At 43.6% G+C, this 23,674-nt stretch overlaps 1 protein-coding gene across 5 annotated transcripts in view; it reads right to left on the reverse strand.

The window, feature by feature from the left end:
• Nucleotides 1-23,674, reverse strand: part of BPIFC (BPI fold containing family C) — a 63,218-nt gene that overhangs the window by 25,927 nt on the left and 13,617 nt on the right. Inside the window, exons 4-12 of one of the 5 annotated variants that reach the window (XM_054543706.2) lie at nucleotides 22,385-22,502; nucleotides 20,608-20,672; nucleotides 19,966-20,089; nucleotides 16,062-16,182; nucleotides 9,865-9,993; nucleotides 8,493-8,648; nucleotides 8,296-8,359; nucleotides 5,315-5,375; nucleotides 493-584 (exon numbers count right to left, since the gene is read on the reverse strand). In XM_054543706.2, the coding sequence (XP_054399681.2) occupies nucleotides 493-584; nucleotides 5,315-5,375; nucleotides 8,296-8,359; nucleotides 8,493-8,648; nucleotides 9,865-9,993; nucleotides 16,062-16,182; nucleotides 19,966-20,089; nucleotides 20,608-20,672; nucleotides 22,385-22,466 (894 nt within the window). In that variant the 5' untranslated portion in view covers nucleotides 22,467-22,502. Of the gene's footprint in view, nucleotides 1-492; nucleotides 585-5,314; nucleotides 5,376-8,295; nucleotides 8,360-8,492; nucleotides 8,649-9,381; nucleotides 9,468-9,864; nucleotides 10,205-16,061; nucleotides 16,183-19,965; nucleotides 20,090-20,607; nucleotides 20,923-22,384; nucleotides 22,503-23,674 lie in introns of those variants that run through there. The other 4 variants (XM_054543708.2, XM_024239669.3, XM_054543709.2 and 1 more) reach the window with 4 other exon arrangements.

Consider the following 23,674-nt stretch of genomic DNA (forward strand, 5'->3'; position numbering starts at 1 on the left):
AGAGTCTTTTGAAAAGGTGTAAACATGAGGCAGTCACTTGAAAGGAAATTAAATTATTCGGAGAGCATATATATATATTTCCTTCTGTACAGAATCATTGTTTTTTGTTTTTGTTTTCGTTTTGTTTTGTTTTGTTTTTTTGAGACAGAGTCTTGCTCTGTCGCCCAGGTTGGAATGCAGTGGTACGATCTTGGCTCACTGCAACCTCTGCCTTCCAGGTTCAAGCAATTTTCCTGCCTCAGCTTCTCAAACAGCTGGGAATGCAGCCATGTGCCACCACACTGGCTAATTTTTTGTGTTTTTAGTAGAGACGGGGTTTCACCATGTTGGCCAGCCTGGTCTCAAACTCCTGGCCTCAAGCGATCCACCTGCCTGGGCCTCCCAAAGTGCTGGGATTACAGGTGTGAACCACCGCGCCCGGTACATAATCATTGTTTTCTAAATATTGGCTGTTGACAGCCAGGCTGAGGATTCTGATGATGATAAAGTTACCTTCAAGTTCAGGTCAAGGTAGCTCTCAGTAATTTCTGGAGAACTGATTAGGGAGTAATCCAGCAGAGTGTAGTTGTCAATCTTGGTTAAAACTAAATAACCAACAAAGAAAAAAGAAAATCCATATTCATTAAAGGCATAGTATAATATATGAATGATGTCTATCTAGAACAATATAATTTTAAATTCTCTGTTTAAAAGATCAATTCCTGCTTTTCATAAGTAATACATGTTATCTTTTGAAAACCCAGGAAAAGTAGATAAATCAAAAGAAGAAAGTGAAAATTTTTTCCAAGCGTATTACTCTGAGAGAAGCATCACTAAAATTTTGGTGTGCAGTGGTCCCCCTTATCTGCAGGGCATATGTTCCAAGACCCCAGTGGATGCCTGAAAGTGTGGACAGTACCAACCCCTACATACACTGTAATAAAAGGAATGTGAATGTGAACGTGAATGTGGTCTCTCTATCTCTCAAATTCACATTGAGATACTGAATATTTTTAAACCATGGTTGACCACGGATAACTGAAACTGCAGAAGGCAAAACTGCAGATAAGGGAGGACTACTTTTTAGGTATACACACATACAAACACACAAAATGCACGTATAGTTTGTTTTTTGTTTTTTTTTGAGACAGAGTCTCACTCTATCACCCTGGCTGGAGTGCAGTGGTGCAATCTCAGCTCACTGCAACCTCTGCCTCCTGGGTTCAAGCAATTTTCATGCCTCAGCCTTCCTAGTAGCTGGGATTACAGGCACCCACCACCACACATGGCTAATTTTTATATTTTTAGTAGAGACAAGGTTTCACCATGTTGGCCAGGCTGGCTTCGAACTCCTGACCTCGAGTGATCCACCCACCTTGGCCTCCCAAAGTACCAGGATTACAGGCGTGAGCCACCATACCCAGCCCTATATAGTTATTTTTTAAAAAGGAAATTAGTACAAACACAAAACTCATATCAATATTTAGAGATATATATTGGGTTGGTATAATGAAAGACTTTTCAGTTTGATGTTATAAATTGCAGTTAGAACTTTATTTTTTTTTTACAAGGAGTATGCTTTACTGTTGTCATTAGAAATATTTTTAGAAACAGATTGTGTGAGAGAAAATAAAGTCCACTAAATTGGAGAGGCCAAGGACATTCTTAGGCACAGTGCTACTAATCCAAATAATTTTATGTATTATCATTTTCAGAATAAAGCAGAAGTCAAGGGGACCAGGGTGCAGTGGTGGGTGAAGTTCTGGGTGAAGTTCCAGAAAGCACAGATTGGGCTGGGTGTGGTGGCTCATGCCTGTAATCCCAGCACTTTGGGAGGCTGAGGTGGGCGGATCACCTGAGGTCAGGAGTTTGAGACCAGCCTGACCAACATGGAGAAACCCCATCTCTACTAAAAATACAAAATTAGCAAGGTGTGGTGGCACGCGCCTGTAATCCCAGCTACTCAGGAGGCTGAGGCAGGAGAATCTCTTGAACCCAGGAGGCGCAGGTTGCGGTGAGCCGAGATTGTGCCATTGCGCTCCAGCCTGGGCAACAAGAGCAAAACTCCGTCTAAAAAAAAAATAAATGAAAGCACAGATTTTAGTGTCTGAAGCTAGTTGTATGTGCAGTGACTCAGGGCTCAGGTTTCCCACTCGGCTTTGGAGAGCTGCTTTCCTGACCACCATCATGTGTTCTACAATATGAAGACCTACTCCCTGTTCTAGAGAAAGTTACTTGAGCATCATATCTTCTCTCTTCTTGCATGTCATAGATGGAGAGGAAAAGCAAGAAGAGATGAAGTGTCTTGCTAAGATAAAGGAATAATATTATCCTAAGCCACCATAGTTTTTATTTTTTATTTTTCACTTTTTTTTGGAAACAGAGTCTTGCTCCGTCACACAGGCTGGAGTGCAGTGGCACAATCTCAGCTCACTGCAACCTCCGTCTCTCGGGTTCAAGTGAGTCTCCTGACTCAGCCACCCAAGTAGCTGGGATTACAGGCCTGCGCCACCACCTCTGGCTAATTTTTGTATTTTTAGTAGAGACAGCGTTTCACCCTGTTGGCCAGGCTGGTCTTGAATTGCTGACCTCAAGTGAGTTGCTTGCCTCAGCTTCCCAAAGTGCTGGGATTACAGGTGTGGGCCACTGTGCCTGGCCATTGCCACAATTTTTAAAATACTTTCAAGTCGTTACTCTGAGGGACAGCAATCATTTCACAGATTTGGTGAATGAGGCTCAGAGGTAAAGGAACTTGCTCAAGGAAAGCTAGAACATGGCAATCCTTGGTTACTTCTTTCCTCACTACATCTCGTTTTCCTTCCCTACATCTCCAATCCATTCATTTTCTTTCATCCATCTGCATCCATTTATCAGTCTAATACATATATTTTTTGAGACAAGATCTCACTTTGTCACCTAGACTCCAGTCTAGGTGACAAAATTCTATATAAAATTTTTTTTTTTATAGAAACAAGGTCTCACTATGTTGCCTAGGCAGGTCTTGAACTCCTGATCTCAAGCAGTCCTCCCACCTTGGCCTCCCAAAGTGCTGGGACTACAGGAGCAAGCCACTGTGCCTGGCCACAATCCAATATTTCTTAATCTAATGGGCTAGGTGCTGTGCCTGACGCTGGGGGCACAGCAGTGAGTCAAAGTTCCTGCACCCAAGGAACTCATAGTCTTGGGGAGTAGACAGATATATCAATAGGAAATTATAATCCAACACAGCAAAGGCTGATCTAAACTGAGCTCCTGATGGTCCTGCTACAAACTTGTTCTTATGTTCTTTCCCATCTCAATAAATGCTAAATCCCTTCTTCCAATTTTCCAGCTGCTTAGGGTTTTACCCACCAAAGTCACCCTTCACTCGTCTCGTGACCCACATTTGATCTGTTGGACAGATACCACTGCCTTGACCTTCAAGATATATCCAGAATCCCAACATGCCTTACCATCTTCATCACCCCACCCTAGGCCAGCCACCATCATTACTTGTATGGGTCACTGCACTCATCTCTTAAGTAGTCTCTTTGCTTTTGTCCTTGACCCCCTTCCTTCCCATCTATTTTTTTTTAGCACAGAAGCCAGACTGATCTCCTTAAACTGTAAGTTAGGTCATGCCGGCCTTAGTCTTCAAAGGCATCCCATCTTAGATTAAGAGGTGGACTTTGCAGTCCCTACACATCCCTGAAGATCAAACCATCCCCTTTCCTCATCTCTGGCCTCATTGCCTGCTCTCCCCCAACCCCCTGCTCCTAGTGTGTCCTTCTCACAGCCTCCCCAGCACACTTGAGATATTCAGCCTCAGGGCTTTTGTGCTTGCAGTTTCCTCGATCTGGAATCTTCATCTAGATTGAGCAGCGGCTCACTTTCTACTCCCTTTGGGTTTTTCTAGTAATGCCACCTGCTCAGTGGTGCCTTTCTTGGTCACTCTATCTAGAATGGAAGTTCCTCTTCAGCTCCTCCACTGCTTTATTTTTCTTCTTACCACTTATCACTGCCATAACTTAAATTTTACTTGTTTATCTTGCTTGCTGTCTGTCTCCTCCCACTAGTCCCCTCCCACTAGTCCCATGATGGCAGGTATGTCTGTTGCCTCGGAATACTGCTGCATCCCTAGCACCAAGAACAGTGCTCAGTCTATTTCAGGTGCTCAGCACACCATTGGTGAATGAATGGATGGAGTGCAAAGAGAGAGAGAGATGTCCAAAGTGTCATGTGAGCACAGAGGAGGCATAACTTTATGGAGTGGGGGCTGTCAGGTAAGGTTTCCTGGAAGTGGCTATGTCTGAGCTGGGTCTTAAATATAAAGAGGAGGAAACACAACATATAAAGAGAGGTAGAGAATGGAAAGGATTAAATCCTCCAGGGTTTAGCACAGTGCTGGCTAAACTCTGCAGGTTTAGAAATGGGCACTCAATACATATCTGTTAAAGCAGTGGTCCCCAACCTTTTAGCACCAGGGACCAGTTTAATGGAGGATGATTTTTCCATGGCCTGGGGTTGCGGGGGATGGTTTCGGGATGAAACTGTTTCACCTCAGATCATCAGGCATTAGATTCTCATAAGGCACATGCAACCTAGATCCTTCGCATGCACAGTTCACAATAGGGTTCGAACTCCTATGAGAATCTAATGCTGCCACTGATCTGACAGGAGGCAGAGCTCAGGCAGTAATGCTCAGTCGCCTGCCCATTGTTCACCTCCTGCTGTGCAGTCCAGTTTGTAACCTGTCTGTGGCCCAGGGATTGGAGACTCCTGTGTTAAAGGAATGAAAGGATGGAGGAGAGAGGAAGCTCTTCCAGGCAGAGAAAACAGCAAAAGCAAAGGCAAGGGGTGAGGAGGGCAGTGGAAATAGTTTGATTGATGGGGCAGAGAAAGGTAAAGAGAAAGATGAAGCAGAGAGAGGTAAGTAGGAGACAGGGTGTGGTGAGTCTTGTAGTCCATGCTAAGGTGCGTGGACTTGATGCTCAGGGCACCCACTGCAGGCTGAGAACCCCAGAATAACCTGGTCAAGATTAATGTTAATCCCTCTGAAGAGAAGGAATGTAATGCCACTGCTTAGGTTAGTGCTCGTGAGGGTTTAATTTGTGAACCTACATCTCATCCCCCTGGAGCCACCCCTCTTGCAGCAGTGAAGTTAGTTATTAGCCAAAGAGTACATATGCCCTACCACAAGGCACGTCCTCCCAAGCACCTTCCTGGGGCTCTAATTTACAGAATATGAAGCAGGATGGAGAGCTCAAGCTATACTGCCTTGAAAAGCAAACCCAGACAGTACCAGCTTTTGAAGGTGGGAAGACAACCATCTGGAAAAGACAGTTCTAAGACTCACCCTCCAGTGTGCTGAGGTTGGCATTTAGCTCTTTGACTTCACTTGCAATAATGGGACAGAGCTGGCCACAAAGGAATAAAAAGAAAAAAGCAAGTTACCACGTTGTACTGGAACCCCTTATTGATGGGCCTAGACCCTGCAAACAAAGGCCTTCTGGTTAGCAGTCATTATCCCTTTGGTTGTCGAGACTTTCTCTTAAATTTGTTGATGTCTACAGGCCTCGCTTTATGTAGATACGGGTGGTATGTCACTGAATGCCAGCTGAACTTTGTAGCAACTAGCACTACATCCAATCAGCCCTGTAAAGAGTGAGTGAGCCCTTGTTGTTTCTTTCTGTGACATGATAGGGCATGCGTCCCAGTCCATGCTGTTATACCCGAGGAACCTGCTGCTGGAGCTGCTGTATCTTTCCTGACTGCCGGGGGTGCTGCCAGCTTGCTATCTCCTCTAGGAGCAGCTGCATGCCCTACCTGGAATGGTTAGAGCTGGAGCCTTTTTTTTTTTTTTTTTTTTTTGGGACGGAATCTCGCCCTGTCACCCAGGCTGGAGTGCAGTGGCGCAATCTCAGCTCACTGCAAGCTCCGCTTCCCCGGTTCACGCCATTCTCCTGCCTCAGCCTCCCAAGTAGCTGGGACTACAGGCGCTCGCCACTACGCCCAGCTAATTTTTTGTATTTTTAGTAGAGACGGGGTTTCACCATGTTAGCCAGGATGGTCTCGATCTCCTGACCTCGTGATTCACCCGCCTCGGCCTCCCAAAGTGCTGGGATTACAGGTGTGAGCCACCGCACCCGGCCCCAGAACTGGAGCTTTTACTTTCCCCCTGGGCTAGTTGGAGAGCACATTATATCAGAGATCTACTTAGAGATCTATTTTGTTGCCACCTTTTTGGAATTTGAAAATTAGTCTTGAGTCAGATTAATATTTTTAGGAAGGGGCAGAGGTATCAGCACTGATGTGCCTCTTGTGTGCTCATTGATGTGCTTGGCATAGTAGTTACAACACAGGCTTGGGTGCCTGGGGCCGAGGGTTGAATCCCTTGGCAAGTTACTTGTATTCTTTGACCTCAGTTTCCACATCTGCAACATTTGCATGGAGATGATAATTGTATCCACCTCATCATGTTGTTGTGAGTAGAAACGGAAGTAATCCATGTAAAATTGCCCAGCTTATAGTAAGCATTGAGTAAGTGTTAGCTGTTGTTGGTTTAACTCCATTTCACCTTCACTACAGCCTTGAGAGGGGGGCATGACTGTCCCCTGATTACAGATGGGAAAACCAAAGCTTAGAGAGATTAAGTGAGTTGCCAGGTGTTGCATAGCCAGGATTTGAACTCTAGTCTTACACAGCTAGACAGCTGTGGTCTCAGCATTCTTTTCTATCTTCCAGTGGCACAGAGAGAATCATAGAAACATCTATTATCTTTAAGCCATAAATCAATTTCAGGCAAACTTAATTATTGGCTTCTGTGACATAACTCATTCTTCACTGGCCTCCTGTCAGAGGCCAAAGGACCGTGCCTCGTTTCAAACGGGAATGATCAAGTTTGGGGTCCTTGAGGATGACAGTGCACTTTGCCAGGGACTCTAATGTGCACACTCATTGGCATTCAGCATCTGTCAGGTAAGGATGGAGAAGGACCATAAGGCTTCCGAGTCCTGGACAGCTGTGCCATCTCCTGGGATGAGCTGTGCCACCTCCTGGGACGAGCTGCTTGATGCTTCTGAGTGTTAATTTCCTTACTGACTTTCATTAAGCATCTAATGTCTGTCAAGCACTGAGCTGAGCACTAGAGAGATGGAGGTGGCCAGACACTGTCTTTGTCCCTTCTTTTCCAGAAGAGTCTTCCTTCTTTTCTAGTCCTCCTCATCCCTGTCCTTATCTCTCCCAAAATACAGGTAAAGAGTTCAGGGAAGGTGTGGTCAGTATTGGAAAGAGAGTGCATAGCCAATTCCATCTTTCCCTTCTTCAGACACTGACTTCTGAGACTGGAATACTTATAGCTTTGGAAGGGATCTTAATATATTCTATTTTCTTAACTTATTCCTATTGTATTTCCTGGAAATGCCTCTTCTTATCCTTCATTCCTTACATATACAAATCCTACCTATATGTTAAGATCTAGTTCAAGTTCTGCATCCTCTAAAAATTATCTCCCAGGACACTTCCAGGCCCTATTTCTTTAAAATTTTCCATTTCTCTGAACCTCTCCTGTTCAATCTAATGATCATGTAACTGTATACTAAATTCAAGTACTCAGTTAATTATTGTTTCACAAGCCCGAGTTTGAGCTTTTGAATAGACAAGTGTATCCCTCTGTCCTATTCCCAAAAGACCCTAGTCCATGGCAGCTGAGCATGCAATAGGTACATAATAAGTAAATTCTTGTTGGTTGTTTGCCCACCCTATGGTAAGAAATTTGAGAGATGTGCTGTTGTTTTATCTCTGCATCCCAAGCACCTACCACAATATTTGGCACATAGCAGGGATTTGAGAAACTGTTACTAAGTTGCAAAGGATATTTAATGTGTGTGAAAGTGCCTGGAATAGTGCCTAGCACACAGTAGATGCTCAATAAAGGTTTCTTGATTAAGAATTAATTAAAGGATTGGCCGGGCGCAGTGGCTCACGCCTGTAATCCCAGCACTTTGGGAGGCCGAGGTGCGTGGATCACGAGTTCAGGAGATCAAGACCATCCTGGCCAACACAGTGAAACCCTGTCTCTACTAAAAATACAAAAAGTTAGCCGGGCATGGTGGCGGGCACCTGTAGTCCCAGCTACTTGGGAGGCTAAGGCAGGAGAATCCCTTGAACCCAGGAGGCGGAGCTTGCAGTGAGCCGAGTTCGCGCCACTGCACTCCAGCCTGGGCGACAGAGCGAGACTCTGTCTCAAAAAAAAAAAAAAAAAAAGAATTAATTAAAGGATGATAGAACTGCTACTAATGGCATTTTACTGTGGTTGTCTACCCTCTAAAGACTCACCATTTCATTTAAGTTCTTTAAAATGGGTTTCTCCATGGGCTCAGCAAAGGAGTTATACAGAACACTAAGGAAAAAATGAAAAAAAAAAAAAAAAGGTTACTCAGAGACCATAATCAGCCATTTGTAAACCTCCCCTAGGCGATGCCTGAGTATCCAGCCCCTGACTAGCCACTGCCCAACCCAGGGCTGTCACTCACCTGAGTTCTCCGGAAAATGAGACGTGGGCATGGCTCAGTTGGGCATAGCAATCCTGGAGCTTCACGGTAGGATGACCAAAGTCATTTCGGGTCAGGATAATGATACCGGTAAAGTAGACTCCAGAGAGAAACAGATCAGCTCCTCCTGTGTCTTGGCTGTTTAGAGAAAAAGTGCAAGGTTATCCAAGCCTGAGTCAGGCACAGAGATGGATCTTGTTTCTCTGATTACCCAGAGACTCTGAGCTCCTGGACTGCAGTGACTTTGTCATGTTCACCTCTGACTTCCTTGCACCTACAACAGGTAGGAGCAGAGTGGGTGCTGATTGAATATTCACAGAACAGACGAAGTACTGAATATGTGAAAGCTAACAGCTATTGGGATATTCTAATTATTTCACTCTGAGTGCTCTGGCCCTGGCAGTGAGTGAGCTTGAATTGAGCACCCTTCATATACAATGTTTGTTTGGGGAGAGAAAAGAAAGGGTAAGATTGGCAACACTTTATTCAGGAGGGGCATAGATGAGAAAGTGATGCTTAGATGTAGTCTGTGAACTCCTTGAGGGAGTGGATTGTGTGTTACTCATTTCCATGTCCCCAAGACTTAACATGTGGCCTGACACAGAGTAAGTACTCAACATATGGTTGATGAGTCATTGAATAAATGAATGAATACATGAATCTATGTTGCTGTGGGGAACGTGTCATTTCTCTATAATCTACAAGACTGGAGTTCTTTAGATGGGGATAAATGTTACATAGTAGGCACTCAATAAATGGTTGTTGACTTAGTGGATGAATGAATGTGTTATCCTATGGCACCAACCAAGGCAGACCTAAACATTACACCCAGAATAGTGGTTTACACATCATAACTGGCCTGTAAAAGTACCTTGAATCTGATTTCTTCCTTCTATACGAGGGTGCAAAGGCCTTCCAGTTGGGCTCGGGCTTAAGCTGACTACCATCCTTCAAGCTCTGTGTGAGGGAGAAAGACTCCATTTCCCATCAGTTACTCCTGCAGATGGGGAAGTGTGTTGAATGGCTGGCTCAAGATCATGCAGTGATTTGTGGGTGATCTAAAATGTTGAGCATGCATCTGTTTCTCTGATAGTCAGGGACTTCTACTTCTTAAAAGAATCTTAAATGACATTCGATCACATGCTCTGCCTTTAAGGGAAGAATATTTTTCACCAAAACCCCCCAGCAGGGATTTCCTAATTTAAGCCTCACCTGGAAAAAAAATGTTTTTAAGAAAGATTGTTAATAATAAGGGAAAGAAGCCTACTGCCAAAAACGTTGGTGAATTTCTACATTTTCCATTTTTGCTCACATTCTCCCAGAACAGCTGCAGACATTTCAGTGGAATACTCACAAAAGTGGAGACTCGAACCCCCAGTCTGTGCTGATGTTGGCAGTGCCATGGTTGGTTAGCACTTTGATTCCCACCCCAGGCACAAAAGCCAATGAGGTATTTGGAAATGAAAAGGCACTGATTTTTATACTGCAAAACCAGAAACAAGAAGTTAGAGTGACTCTTCCAGCACATCTCTTCAGTCAAGCAAACTTAGGAACACAGTGGCAGAACTCTTACCATTGAGGCCATTGTGAATTCCTGCAGAGAAAAGAACCTCCTGTCTGCAGGGCTGTCTCTGGGAACTGCCTCCTAATTCTCCTCAAACTCTTACCAGGAAGTCCCTTGATTCCAGTTGATGAGGGAAATGAGCAAGTTTAGAAATATATATGTAATTTTCTTCTCTCTCTCTTTTTTTTTTTTTTTTTTTTTTTTTTTTTTGAGACAGGGTTTCATTTGTCTCCCAGGTTGGAGTGCAGTGGTGTGATCATAGCTCACTGCAGCCTCGAACTCCTGGGCTCAGGCAATCCTCGTGCCTCAGCCTTCCAAACAGCTGGGTCTAGAGGCATGTGCCATCACACTTGGCTAATATTTTTTATTTTTTTTGTAGAGGCAGGATCTCACTGTGTTGCCCAGACTGGTCTTGAACTCCTGGCCTCCAGCAAGCCTCCTGTCTCAGCCTCCCAAAGTGTTGGGATTACAGGCATGAGACACCTCGCCTGGCCTAGAAATATATTTGTAAATAATCAAACAATCTACTTGTTTAGTTTATTTAAAGACAAAAAAAAAAAGGCACAACATTGCTATCATTATTTTTCCTTCAGCAGTTCCAGTGTTTCACGAAAGGGGTGATATTCGTATTTTGCATGGCCCAGCTATTTTTTTTCTTTTTTCTTTTTTTTTTTGAGACAGAGTCTCACTCTGTCACCCAGGCTGGAGTGCAGTGGCACGATCTCAGCTCACGGCAATCTCCGCCTCCTGGGTTCAAGGGATTCTCCTGCCTCAGTCTCCCAAGCAGCTGGGACAACAGGCGCATGCCACCACACCTGGCTAATTTTTTGTATTTTTAGTAGAGACGGGCTTTCACCATGTTAGCCAGGATGGTCTTGATCTCCTGACCTGACCTCGTGATCTGCCCGCCTCAGCCTCCCAAAGTGCTGGGATTATAGGCGTGAGCCACTGCGTCCAGCCCTTGGCACAGCTATTTTTGTAGAGGACTATCATACACATTACAGGACATTTGGTGCATATGCCAGTAGTGTCCCTCCCCACCTGTCATTGGGACAATCAGAAACTTGCCTTCCTCCTATTTCCAAATGTCCTCTATGTGGACAGTATCTTTGCTAGTGGAGAAACTTAGAGAGTTGACTTCCCCTAGGATTCTCTGGGCTGTCAAAAGGGTAACAAGGAGGCAGTGAGTTGCATGTAATCTGCAAAGGTAGATGGCCACGTGCTTTATAAGAAATTATTATGAACAGCTGGGCGTGGTGGCTCACGCCTGTAATCCCAGCACTTTGGGAGGCCGAGGTGGGCAGATCACAAGGTCAGGAGTTCGAGACCAGCCTGGTCAACATGGTGAAACCCCATCTCTACTAAAAATATAAAAATTAACCAGGTGTGGTGGCACATGCCTGTAGTCCCAGCTACTCGGGAGGCTGAGGCAGGAGAATCCCTTGAACCCGGGAGGCAGAGGCTGCAGCGAGCCGAGATCGCCCCACTGCACACCAGCCCAGGAGACAGTGTGAGACTTCGTCTCGAAAAAAAAAAAAAGAAATTATTATGAATATCTATTGAGTGGTTGCTGCCTGCCAGGCATTGTGGTAAGCGCATTACATGCATTAGCTCATTTTAACTCTCACAGTAATCCTATGAGTTGGTTGCTGTCTTTGCAATCCCCATTTCAGAGATAAGAAGATAAGGAAAGTGGCTGAAGTCATATATAAGTGGCAGAACCAGACCTGGAACCCTCCTCAGTCTGACTTCAGACTGTACTCTTCACCACGAGGCTATGCCACTTCACATATTGTGCAAAGAGTGCTTGACTTGGAGCCAAGTTTAGTACCAGCTGTAAAAACTTGGTTGGGCAAGGCACTTAACCAGATTCAGTCAATCACTCAAAAGAAGTGCTATTCACAGGTAGGTGGGGGAGACAAAATGAGTTCATCTGTGTATAATTACTGCACCCGAGAAAGGGATTGTTGTGAATGAAGATGAAGAAAAATTTAAAACATAAATGTGATAGCTGATAAGAGACAATTATTTGCTAATAATATTTCCTCTTCTATGTATCCTTTCCTACCTACTCTCTGTCACACAACCTGAGTCCCACTGTGGGAAGAGGATGGCAGAGATTCATTTACTATATCTTGGAAATATTTTCATTTTGATACATGCAGTTCTAACCAATTCTTTATAACTGCTGCAGAGTATTTCAAACTGTGGATGGACATACCATTTCAAAAAAAAGCATTCCTATGTTGGTGGACATCTAGGTTCTTTCTAGCACTTCTGTATTATACATAATGTCACAGTGAACATCCTCATACATACTACTTATGTACATGTAATGTACTTCTCTTTTTTTTCTTTTTTTTTTTGAGATGGAGTTTCACTCTGTCGTCCAGGCTGGAGTGCAGTGGCGCAATCTCGGCTCACCGCAAGCTCTGCCTCCCAGGTTCACGCCATTCTCCTGCCTCAACCTCCCGAGTAGCTGGGACTACAGGCGCCTGCCACCACGCCCGGTAAATTTTTTGTACTTTTAGTAGACATGGGGTTTCACCGTGTTAGCCAGGATGGTCTCGATCTCCTGACCTCATGATCTGCCCACCTTGGCCTCCCAAAGTGCTGGGATTACAGGTGTAAGGCACCGCGCCCGGCTGTGTACATGTACTTCTCTAAGGAGGATGCTGAGAAGTGGAATTGTTGGGTCAAAGAGCATACACACACACACACACACACACACACACACACCACACACACACACATATATACACATATATATAAGATTATATACTGTATTTTTACTGTTCCTTTTCTATGACTAGATATGTTTAGATATAAAAGTACTTACCATTGTATTACAATTGCTTACAGTATTCAGTGCAGTCTCATGTTATACAGGTTTGTAGCCTAGGAGCAATAGGCTATGTCATATAGCCTAGGTATGTAGTTAGCTATACCATCTAGGTTCATGTAAGTACACCCTATAATGTTTGCACAATAATGAAATCACTTAATAAGGCATTTCTCAGAACACATTCCTGTTGTTAAGCAATACATGACAGTAATTTAAAATCTTGTAGTAATCACATTTTAAAAAGAGAAAAGAGAGGTGAAATTAATTTTCTTAATATTTTTACTTAAGCCAATATATCTAAAACATTGTCATATCAACATGTAACCAATATAAAAATTACTAATGAGATATTTTATTTTCTTCTTTTAAAAAAATAAGTTTTCAAAATCTGATGTGTATTTTATACTCATGATACACCTCAATTCAGACATTGGATTTTATGAGATACTGACCTATATATGTTTAGCATCCCACATCCAAAATTTTTAAGTGCTGACATAATGCTCAAAGGAAATGCCCCTTGGAGCATTTTGGATTTTTGGATTGGGATGATAAGTAAGTATAATGCAAATATTCCAAAATTCAAAACAATTAAAAATCTGAAATACGTCTTGTTCCAAGCATTTTGGATAAGGGATACTCAACCTGTATTTAGATTTGATAAGATTTTCAGTTGAAAAAGTAAACTTACAAAATTGTTCCAAACATACTTAAAAGCTTTTCAGTAGTCAAACTGAGCATCAGTTTTTATAATTAAAATTAATGAAAATCAAATAAATAAAAATGCATTTCCTCAGTTGTACTAGCTGCATTTAGTGTTTAATAGCCACCTGTGGCTAGTGGCTACTGTTTAGACAGCACAGGCCTGAAATGATTGTATTGGTTTATCTACCCTGTCTACCAATGCATGAAAATACCTGTTTCCAGCTTCATCCATGTCCCTACAAAGGACATGAACTCATCATTTTTTATGGCTGCCTAGTATTCCATGGTGTATATGTGCCACATTTTCTTAATCCAGTCTATCATTGTTGGACATTTAGGTTGGTTCCAAGTCTTTGCTATTGTGAATAGTGCCGTATGAATAGCACACGTATGAATAAACATACGTGTGCATGTGTCTTCATAGCAGTATGATTTATATTCCTTTGGGTATATACCCAGTAATGGGATGGCTGGGTCAAATGGTATTTCTAGTTCTAGATCCCTGGCAAGGAAAAAAACCAAACACCGCATGTTCTCACTCATAGGTGGGAATTGAACAATGAGAACACTTGGACACAGGAAGGGGAATATCACACACCAGGGCCTGTTGTGGGGCGGGGGGGTGTAGGGTGGAGGGATAGCATTAGGAGATATACCTAATGTAAACGACGAGTTAATGGGTGCAGCACACCAACATGGCACATGCATACATATGTAACAAACCTGCATGTCGTGCACATGTACCCTAGAACTTAAAGTATAATAAAAAAAATATATATAAATAAATTTTAAAAAAAAGAAAATACTATTTCTCCCCATCTCCACCTACACATGATATTGTACAATTCTTCCTGTACTTTTCTGCTGTGGCATTATGATTGTAATTAAATAATTAGTTTTGTAAATATATATTTAATGTCCATCTCTCCCACTGGACTTTAAGGGCAGGTGTGTTGTTCACTACAATATTCTCTATTGCTTTCTCCTTTTTTGAGACAGGGTCTCACTTTGTCCAGGCTGGAGTGCAGTGGCGCAATCATGGCTCACTGCAATCTTGACCTCCAGGGCTCCAGTGATCCTCCCGCCTCAGCCTCCCATGTCACTGGGACTACAGGTGTGCACCATCATGCCCAGCTAAATTTTTGTATTTTTGGTAGAGATGAGTTTTCGCCATGTTGCCCAGGCTGGTCTCAAACTCCTGAGCTCAAGTGATCCTCCCACCTCGGCCTCCCAAAGGGTTGGGATTACACGTGTGAGCCACTGAGCCCAGCCTAATATCCCCTATTCCTAGGACAAGGCTTGGTATGTAGTAGGTGCTCAATAAATACTTGTTGAATGGCTAACTTTATAGAGATCAGAGCATTAGCCAGAAACTTTCCCTAAGTCACCATCTCTCTTCCTCCTTGTCAAAACCTCTTGGTTCTGGGCTGGGCGCGATGGCTCACGCCTGTAATCCCAGCACTTTGGGACTCCAAGGGGGGCGGATCACTAGGTCAGGAGATCGAGACCATCCTGGCTAACACGGTGAAACCCCGTCTCTACTAAAAATACAAAAAAAATTAGCCAGGCGTGGTGGCGGGTGCCTGTAGTCCCAGCTACTCGGGAGGCTGAGGCAGGAGAATGGCGTGAACCCGGGAGGCAGAGCTTGCAGTGAGCCGCCACTGCACTCCAGCCTAGACGACAGAGCAAGACTCCGTCTCAAAAAAAAAAAAAAAAAAACAAACTCTTGGTTTTATAGAATATTATCATTGACACCAGGGGAATGATCACTCCAAAGGGTCGGAGTAGCAGGGAATTATCACTGGAGTGTTAAAATCTTTAACAATTGGGGCAAATTGTGAATCACAGTCACAGAGAACCCCTTAGAAAAGCTTGACTCTCTCTTGACCTTTAAGACTGAGCTCCAGATGGACAAAGCTATCCTATCCTTATACTGCCTTTGGGGCTTTTGCTGGAGACTATGGCAGAGATTGTCAGTTGCTGTCTGAACTTCCAATTCACTTTCTTCCCTGAACATTCCTGATTTTATTGGGAATGACAAAGTTGTTTGGTTGGAAAACTAGTTTTCCAGTCTCCCTTGTTAACAAATGTGGCCATATAATTAAGTTCTGTCCATTGTTGGTTAGGAAGGATCTTATTAGGGTAGAGCTTCAGAAAAACTCATTAAAAAAGAAGACTGACTCAGCTTTTAAGAACCCCTTTACCCTTGTCTCTTCCTCCTTTTAGCTGCCTGAAACATGATTTGATGGTGGCTGGAACCGCAGTGGCCATATTGAGCCATGAGGCAAACTTAAGACTAGAAACCAGAGCTAAGGATAGCAGAACAGAAAAAGATAAGAAGGCTGGATTCTGATGAAATTGTGGGGCTTCCATAGGATTCCTCCACTGTTTCCTTTGAGCTTCTTTTAAGAGGAAAAATGCTCTTCTTTTTACTTACTTTGAAAAATTGTAGTTTACATAATCAACTTTTAGAAATTCAAGAGACTCAGAACCGCTTAAATCTGGGAGTTTCTTTTCTTTTAGCATTTGCTCAATCATCTTCATTCCAGCTTGAACACCTGTGAAGGAAACAAGAAAGTATCTGTTGATAATGACAAAGATAATAATAACATAATAACATTAACCACACAAATACAATTTATTAAGACATGCCCTTAGATACTTACAAAACGACAACCCCACAAAGTGGGTATTATTGTCCCTGGTTTACAGATGAAAACTCTGGTTCTCAGAGAGGCTAAGGAACTTGTCCAAGACCACAGAGCTAACATGAGAAATTTTCATTATGTCTGGAGGACTAAAGAGTTTTATCACAGGACAGTGTGAGAAGAAAAGTATAACATTTTCTTCAGGCCAGGAGCAGTAGCTCATGCCTGTAATCCCAGCACTTTGGGAGGCTGAGGCGGGAGAATCACTTGAGCCCAGGAGTTTGAAACCAGTCTGGGAAACATTAAGACCCTGTCTCTACAAAAACAAGAAAAAAATTAAAAAATTAGCTGGGCATAATGGTGTGTGTCTATAGTACCAGTGACTCAGGATGCTGAGTTGGAAGGATTGCTTGGGTCCTAGAGGTCGAGGCTGCAGTAAGCCATGATTGCACTATTGTACTCTAACCTGGGCAATAGAGTAAGACCCTGAGCCTCGGAGAAGTTCACTGTTGCCCAAATCATACAGCTAAGAACTAGGGGAGCCAGTGGTCAAATTCAGACACTTTGGCTCCAGAATCTGTGTGCTATGGACAGTTCCAGAAGGTTATTCCACACTCTTCTTTCCTTTCAGATTCTTTAAGCTCAAGAATTTTTGGTCTGAGGTTCATGGGCTGTAGGAAACTCCCGAACCACATGAAATTCTAATAAAAAACTGTGGGTGAGTCGTGTGTGCATATGTGTCTCATTTTTGAGGGGAGAGAATCTACATTTTCACTGGATCGTCAAAGGACCCTGATATTTTTAAAAACTTAATAACCACTGCTTTTGTTTCATCCTGGAATAACTCATCAGCTTCTTTATATGGAAGCATAACACAACACATTTCTCTGAGCTTATTGGGGAAAAGAGACCTCTCCCACATTAAAGAGCTTGAGAAAAGTAACCTCCATAGTTAATGAAGAACATTTACTTTCAACCTTTTCAAGAAGGAAATATTGCCTTTATCCCTTGTTTTGCAGTTGAAGTTCCTTTCCAGTTATTCTATCCTTGTTGGGGATGAAGAAGAGCAGGTTTTATCCTCTAAAATGCCAGAAAAAAATATTGCAATATGGTGATGCAAAGATTCATATAAAGGATGTGAAGATAGAGCCAAAGGCACTACCAGAGAGCTTAGGTTTGAATCCCAACTTTGCCACTGGATAGCTTGTGTGACTCTGCAAGTTACATAGCTTCTCTGTCCCTTACTTTCTTCATCTATGACATGGGGGCAATAGTAACCTTGGAGGGGTCTGTTCACACATGTGAAAATGACAGTAGCTGATACTTGTTGGGCCATATTTGCTATGGCCAGACAGCATTCTAAGCGCTTTACATATGTTAATTCATTTATTTTCCACAACAATCCTACGGGTAGGTACTATGATTTTCATCTCCTTTTTTTTTTTTGAGACGGAGTCTCGCTGTGTTACCAGGCTGGAGTGTAGTGGTGCGATCTCAGCTCACTGCAACCTCCACCTCCTGGGTTCAAGTGATTCTCCTGCCTCAGCCTCCCAAGTAGCTGGGACTACAAGCACCCGCCACCATGCTCAGCTGATTTTTGTATTTTTAGTAGAGATGGGGTTTCATCATGTTGGCCAGGATGGTCTCGATCTCTTGACCTCATGATCCGCCCACCTCGGCCTCCCAAAGTGTTGGGATTACAGGTGTGAGCCATCGCGCCTGGGCTTCCATTTTAATAAATACCTTGCAGATACTACTAATAATAGACACATCAGATCTCTTTTTAGAAAATGTAGGGGCAGAAATAATTGATAAAATTTTAAAAATATCTAATTTGTATTGAATGCCTGTCTATGCTAGGACTCCACATACATTCTCTCCTCTCTTCTTGGATCCTCACAGCAACCCAGTGACGAGGTGTTATTATCCTTGTTTCACATAGGAGGCAGCTGAGGCTCAGGGAGGTTCAGTAACTTGCCCAAGAGCCCACAGCTAGTGAGCAGCATTATCCAGAGCTTGGAGGAACAGGGAGTAGATGATAGAGTGTAGGTTTCAAGATCCAGCAGCACAGACCTGAATTCACATTTGCCTGAGTCCCTTACTGCTGTGAGACTTGGGAAATGTCATATTCCTCCTCTATAAAATGACAACGGCTTATTTGTAGGGTTGTTGGTGGAAGTAGATCAACACACAGCCCAGAAAGCACATTCAAAGAGCCTGGCCATGGTAGATGCTCAAGAAATGATTCTGAATTCAAAGCCTGCCCTTCTCCACTAGCCCATGCTATATTTCCCGTGGATGGGAATGTAGCCCATGGATGATCCTGTTTGATCCTCACCTCACACTAAGTATAGGTAGGTAGGCACCATTTTTATCATCCCATTTTCCATATGAGAAAATCTACTGGCCCAAGGCCATGTATCAAGGAAAGCAACAGAACTGACATTTACAGCCATGTGGATAGACTTCAGATCTGTTCTTTTAATGACTCTGCTCCAGAGGGTGAAGAAAAGAACTGCACAACTTTAATACTGTTACAAGATATCTATTTCTGATATGTATTTCTATGCACATCAGCACATCAGTATAGTAACAAGATACACACACAGGCATATACACATACATATATTCCTGATACATATTTCTACACACACCATTGTCCACATAACATTTGTGCAAGATGGCTCAATTTTAGATCTCCTGCACTAGATGATGTACTAGCAGAAAAACAAGGAGTTGCCTCTAAATCCTTCTTTCTTCCTTCTCTCCCTCCCTCCCTCCTTCCCTCCCTCCCTCCCTCCCTCCCTCCCTCCATCCCTCAATCCTTCTTTCTTCCTTCCCTCCCTCCCTCCCTCCCTTCCTTCCTTCCCTCCCTCCCTCCCTTCCTTCCTTCCCTCCTTCCCTCATTTATTTTTTTTTTCTGGTATAGTAGAAGCAGCATTTCTTAGTTAGGCTTAGTTAGGTATTTCTTGGTTAGACTAGCAGTGCTTAGGGTGACTGCTTTAGTTAAAGAGGACTGAGAAAACTCCGTCAACCTACCTTTAGCTAATCTCAAGTAAAATTTCACAGGAGAAAATAGGTCCATATACTTTGATTTTTGCAGTCCATTCCCTCTCCACAATCTGCTCCCACCTCATCTTAGCCCGAGGAAAATCACATCCCAACATTTATCTCTCCCTGGTGTTTATAAATGTTCTCTAAAGGAGTGGCTTTTAACCTTTCGGTGTCTCAGTCTCCTTTGCACATCCAATAAATATTATGGAGCCTCTCCTCAGACAAATGCACAGTTACCCATATTACATTTGAACACAATTTTAGGGGATTCTAAGTCCCTTTTGAAACCAAGCCCTTTCTGAAGCCCCAAGGTGTTACTTTACTTTCAAATCTCCTTTCCTGTATCCTATAAATGTGTCTTATTTGGAACGCTCAGATGTTCATTATGTGTATATGTGGGAAAGAGAGAAAGAGAGTGAGAATCTGTGCTGTGTTTGGATGTGCTTCCCATCAAGTTGACTATTTTTTAGGCAACGCTTTCTTCGCAGCCATCTTAGCAGTTTCTGCATAAGGTACTGGATCACCCCACAGTAGAGCATGTCTCAGTTAGGAGACAGCCCATGTTATGAGCTGTTGAGTTTGGGTCACAGACCCCACCTAGTGGGTCTGAGGTCTGGCTTCTGAAAGCATCCAACTCACCATAGTCAAGTGCCCTCTGAGTAATCCTTGCCTTGATTCCAGGGTAAATGGTCTGAGAGGATGAGATATAGAGATTCCACAGGAGGAAACATCCCCAGAGGACTGGGATTGTCTTTGTACACATCTGAAATTAACCAACAGTTAAGGTTCCTTTATTATTCTTGACTTTCTCTTTGGTCAATTAAATCCAACATTTCTAGATTTTCTCATTTTTATTGTTTACTTCCAGAACTCAATACATTCATCCATTCATCCATCCATCCAACCATCCATCCATCCATGCACTCTCCCACCCACCCATCCATTCATTCAGCAATCATTTATTGAGCATGTGTTCTAGGTGCTGAGGGTGTAGTGTTGACCTATACATGGCCCCTGACCTATATTTTTCACAGACTAGTGGTGAATATGCATCCTTCAGGGCCAGCTCCATGTCCCTCTCTGTGAAAACTTCCCTCACCAAGTCATTTTACCCTGGGCTCATCACACTCTACTCTGGGATCCCACCACACTTTACACAGTGCCTAAGCATCCATTAGAACACCTGACACACGATGTTGTCTGTTTGCAGGCAGGACTTCTCCTCTCACACTGGTTCAAGCCAGTACCATTTCACATAGATTTTTGTAATAGCCTCCTTACTGGTCTCTCTGCTTCGGCCATTGCTCCTTTCTGGCCATTCTCCACACCACAGCCAGCGTGAACCTCTTAAAATGAAAGTTAGATCATGTTACTCCCCACCCCCGTTAAAGCCCTTCAGTGGTTCCCTGTCTTACTCAGTGTAAACGCCAAAGTCATTTCATCAGCTAGAAGGTGTAGAGGGCCTTGTAGCTGACAGAATGACCCTATGCCTCTACTTCCTCATTGACCTCTGTCCTTAACACACACACGTGGCTCTCATGGTCCCCAGCATCACTGGCTAACTTGATCTTTCTTTAATGATCTAAGTAGCCTGTACACCAGGATCTTTGTATTTGCTGTTTCCTCTTCCTGGCATAGTCTTCCTCAAAGAACCAGGTTTTGCACTTCTTCAGATAACTCCTCAAGTGTCATCTCAGCAAAGTCTTTCCTAGCCACTCAATGCAGAACATGGACACCTTCCCTGTGGCCCTGTTGTTATGACTCCACCATTGCTTTATTTTCTCCAAAGCACTTATCATCATCTAGTGTAGTATACAGTTACTAATGTGTGTATTGTCTACCTCCTCTACTGGAATTTTTAGGCTTCATGGGGAAGGACTCCATCACTTCAGCACCTTGAATAGCGACTGACACACAGCAGGCATTAGGGAACTACTGAATGGCAGACTGAATGAATGAATGAATGAATGAATGAATGAAGTTTCTTTCACAAGCTGTGAATTGGGCCATGTGTGCCTTATGGGTTCTCCAGCACCTGGGGAAGCCCTTGATCTTAGTATACACCATCCGGTATTGTGACTGTCTTTTTACTTGTCTATCCCTTTGTCATGGGGATTGTGTCTTACTTCTATAACTCCGGAGTCCAGTACAATACCTGGCACATAGTGGGCACACAACAGATTTTTGATTAAATAAACATTCTCTGCAAAGAGAGGGACCACATCTTATTCACTGTTATATCACCCATACTTGGCATACATGAATGATTAATGTATGCTTGTTGAATTAATAGACCAAACAAATTAATGGCATCCCATTTTCTTGATAGATGAAGCACAGGTCCCAAATGAAGCACAGGTCCCAAAAGCAGCAGTAATTTGGGTTTCTTTTAATGAAAATCAAGTGAGTAATATATTCACAGGCCTTCTTTCTAGTTTGGAAGTTACAATCTGGGTGAGCTATCACTGCTGCATTTACACATGCAAAAGACTCACAGGTGGCAGGTACCACTGCGCTAACACACAAACATGAAACAAATCAAGGAAGGCCCAGGAAGGTGATCTTGTGGATGTGGTCAGAGAGGAAGAAGTAGGCAAGGTGTGGTGCCTCATACCTATAATACCAGCACTTTGGGAGGCCAAGGCAGGAGGACTGCTTGAGCCCAGGAGTTTGAGACCAGCCTGTGGAACATGGCAGGACCCCACCTCTACAAAAAATAAAAAATAAGGCCGGGCACGGTGGCTCATGCCTGTAATCCCAGCACTTTGGGAGGCTGAGGCGGGTGGATCACGAGGTCAGGAGATCGAGACCATCCTGGCTAACGTGGTGAAATCCCATCTCTACTAAAAATACAAAAAATTAGCTGGGTGTGGTGGTGGGCGCTTGTAGTCCCAGCTACTCGGGACGCTGAGGCAGGAGAATGGCATGAACCCGGGAGGCGGAGCTTGCAGTGAGCTGAGATTGTGCCACTGCACTCCAGCCTGGGTGACAGAGTAAGACTCCGTCTCAAAAAATAAAAAATAAAAATAAAAAATTAGCTGAGGGTGGTGGTACACACCTGTAGTCCCAGCAACTTGGGAGGCTGAGACGGGAGAATTGCTTGAGCCTGGGAGGTGGAGGCTGCAGTGAGCTGTGATCATGTCACTGCACTCCAGCTTGGGCAATGGAGCAAGATCCTGTCAGAAAAAAGAGAAGAGAAGAGAAGAGAAGAGAAGAGAAGAGAAGAGAAGAGAAGAGAAAAGAAAAGAGGAAACCGTGAGAGCCATGTATTTAGTCAGAGGGAGGGGTCAGGCCAGGTGGTCAGGTAAGGATTCAGAGATGACCAGGATTCAGGAGCAGCCTGGGTGAAGGAAGAGAGGACATTGTAAGAGGTGGAGCACTTGGCTAAAGTAGGTGAGAGGTTTGATTAAGGGGGGTGGGTAGGCTTTAAGGCGAGGCCATGGAGGTGGGAATGGGGCAATATAGACAAAGGAGACTTCTACAGAATTTGCTTGAAAAGAACAGAGCAGTCTGATTAGGGATGGAAGTGTCCAGGCAAGGCCACTGCTAGCTATCTTGGGCTTTTGTGTGAAATGGGAAAAGGTGTCCCTCTGGAGAGATGCCAGCCTCTTGGCACAAAGTGGAGTCAGTGGAAAGCATTTTAGGAAAACCCCACACCAGTGTATGCAGCTGGGTGGGAGGTGGAAGGGCTATCCTACGTATCCATTGGGCTGGAATTTTGTCTAGTGCACAAACTCCCCAACTTATACAGGGGGCCTGTGCTCAGATTAGTGAATGCTCATGTGGGTATTTTGCTGGAGGCCAAAGGTTTAGAAATAAGGTCTTAACCTGTCTGTACATAGGTTCGTCTTCAGGTCTGAGAAGGCTGGCTGGGTCAACCTGCTTACATCTCTCACCTGATCTCCCAGGAGCCCCCTCTATACCCCACCATCCAGCCAAACTGAACTACTGGTCCCTAAACACATGCCACGTTTTCTGCCTAATGCTGTTGCTTATGTTTTTCCCCTCCGCCTATGCCTGCAGGAATCCTGCATATCCCTAAGGCCCATTTAAAACACCATCTTCTTTCTAAAGCCATTTATGACTTCCCTGAGCTAATTTCATTTCCTCTTGAACCCTTGATCAAAATACATATTTATTCATGTGTATATGTTTCTTTTCCGGCTTATTATTTGCCTTCCCTACCAGAATATAAGTGCATGAAGGCAGAAACTACAACTGGTTTGGAGGTCCTAGGTCTGGCTCAGTGCCTAGGATAGAGTGAGTGACTGTTAAGTGTTGATAGAATGAATCAATGAATTAATAAATGAAGGAATATCCGTTACCTTACTCTATCATGTATTACACT

This window comes from Pongo abelii, chromosome 23 (genome assembly GCF_028885655.2).
Source record: "Pongo abelii isolate AG06213 chromosome 23, NHGRI_mPonAbe1-v2.0_pri, whole genome shotgun sequence".
Classification (NCBI taxonomy): domain Eukaryota; kingdom Metazoa; phylum Chordata; class Mammalia; order Primates; family Hominidae; genus Pongo; species Pongo abelii.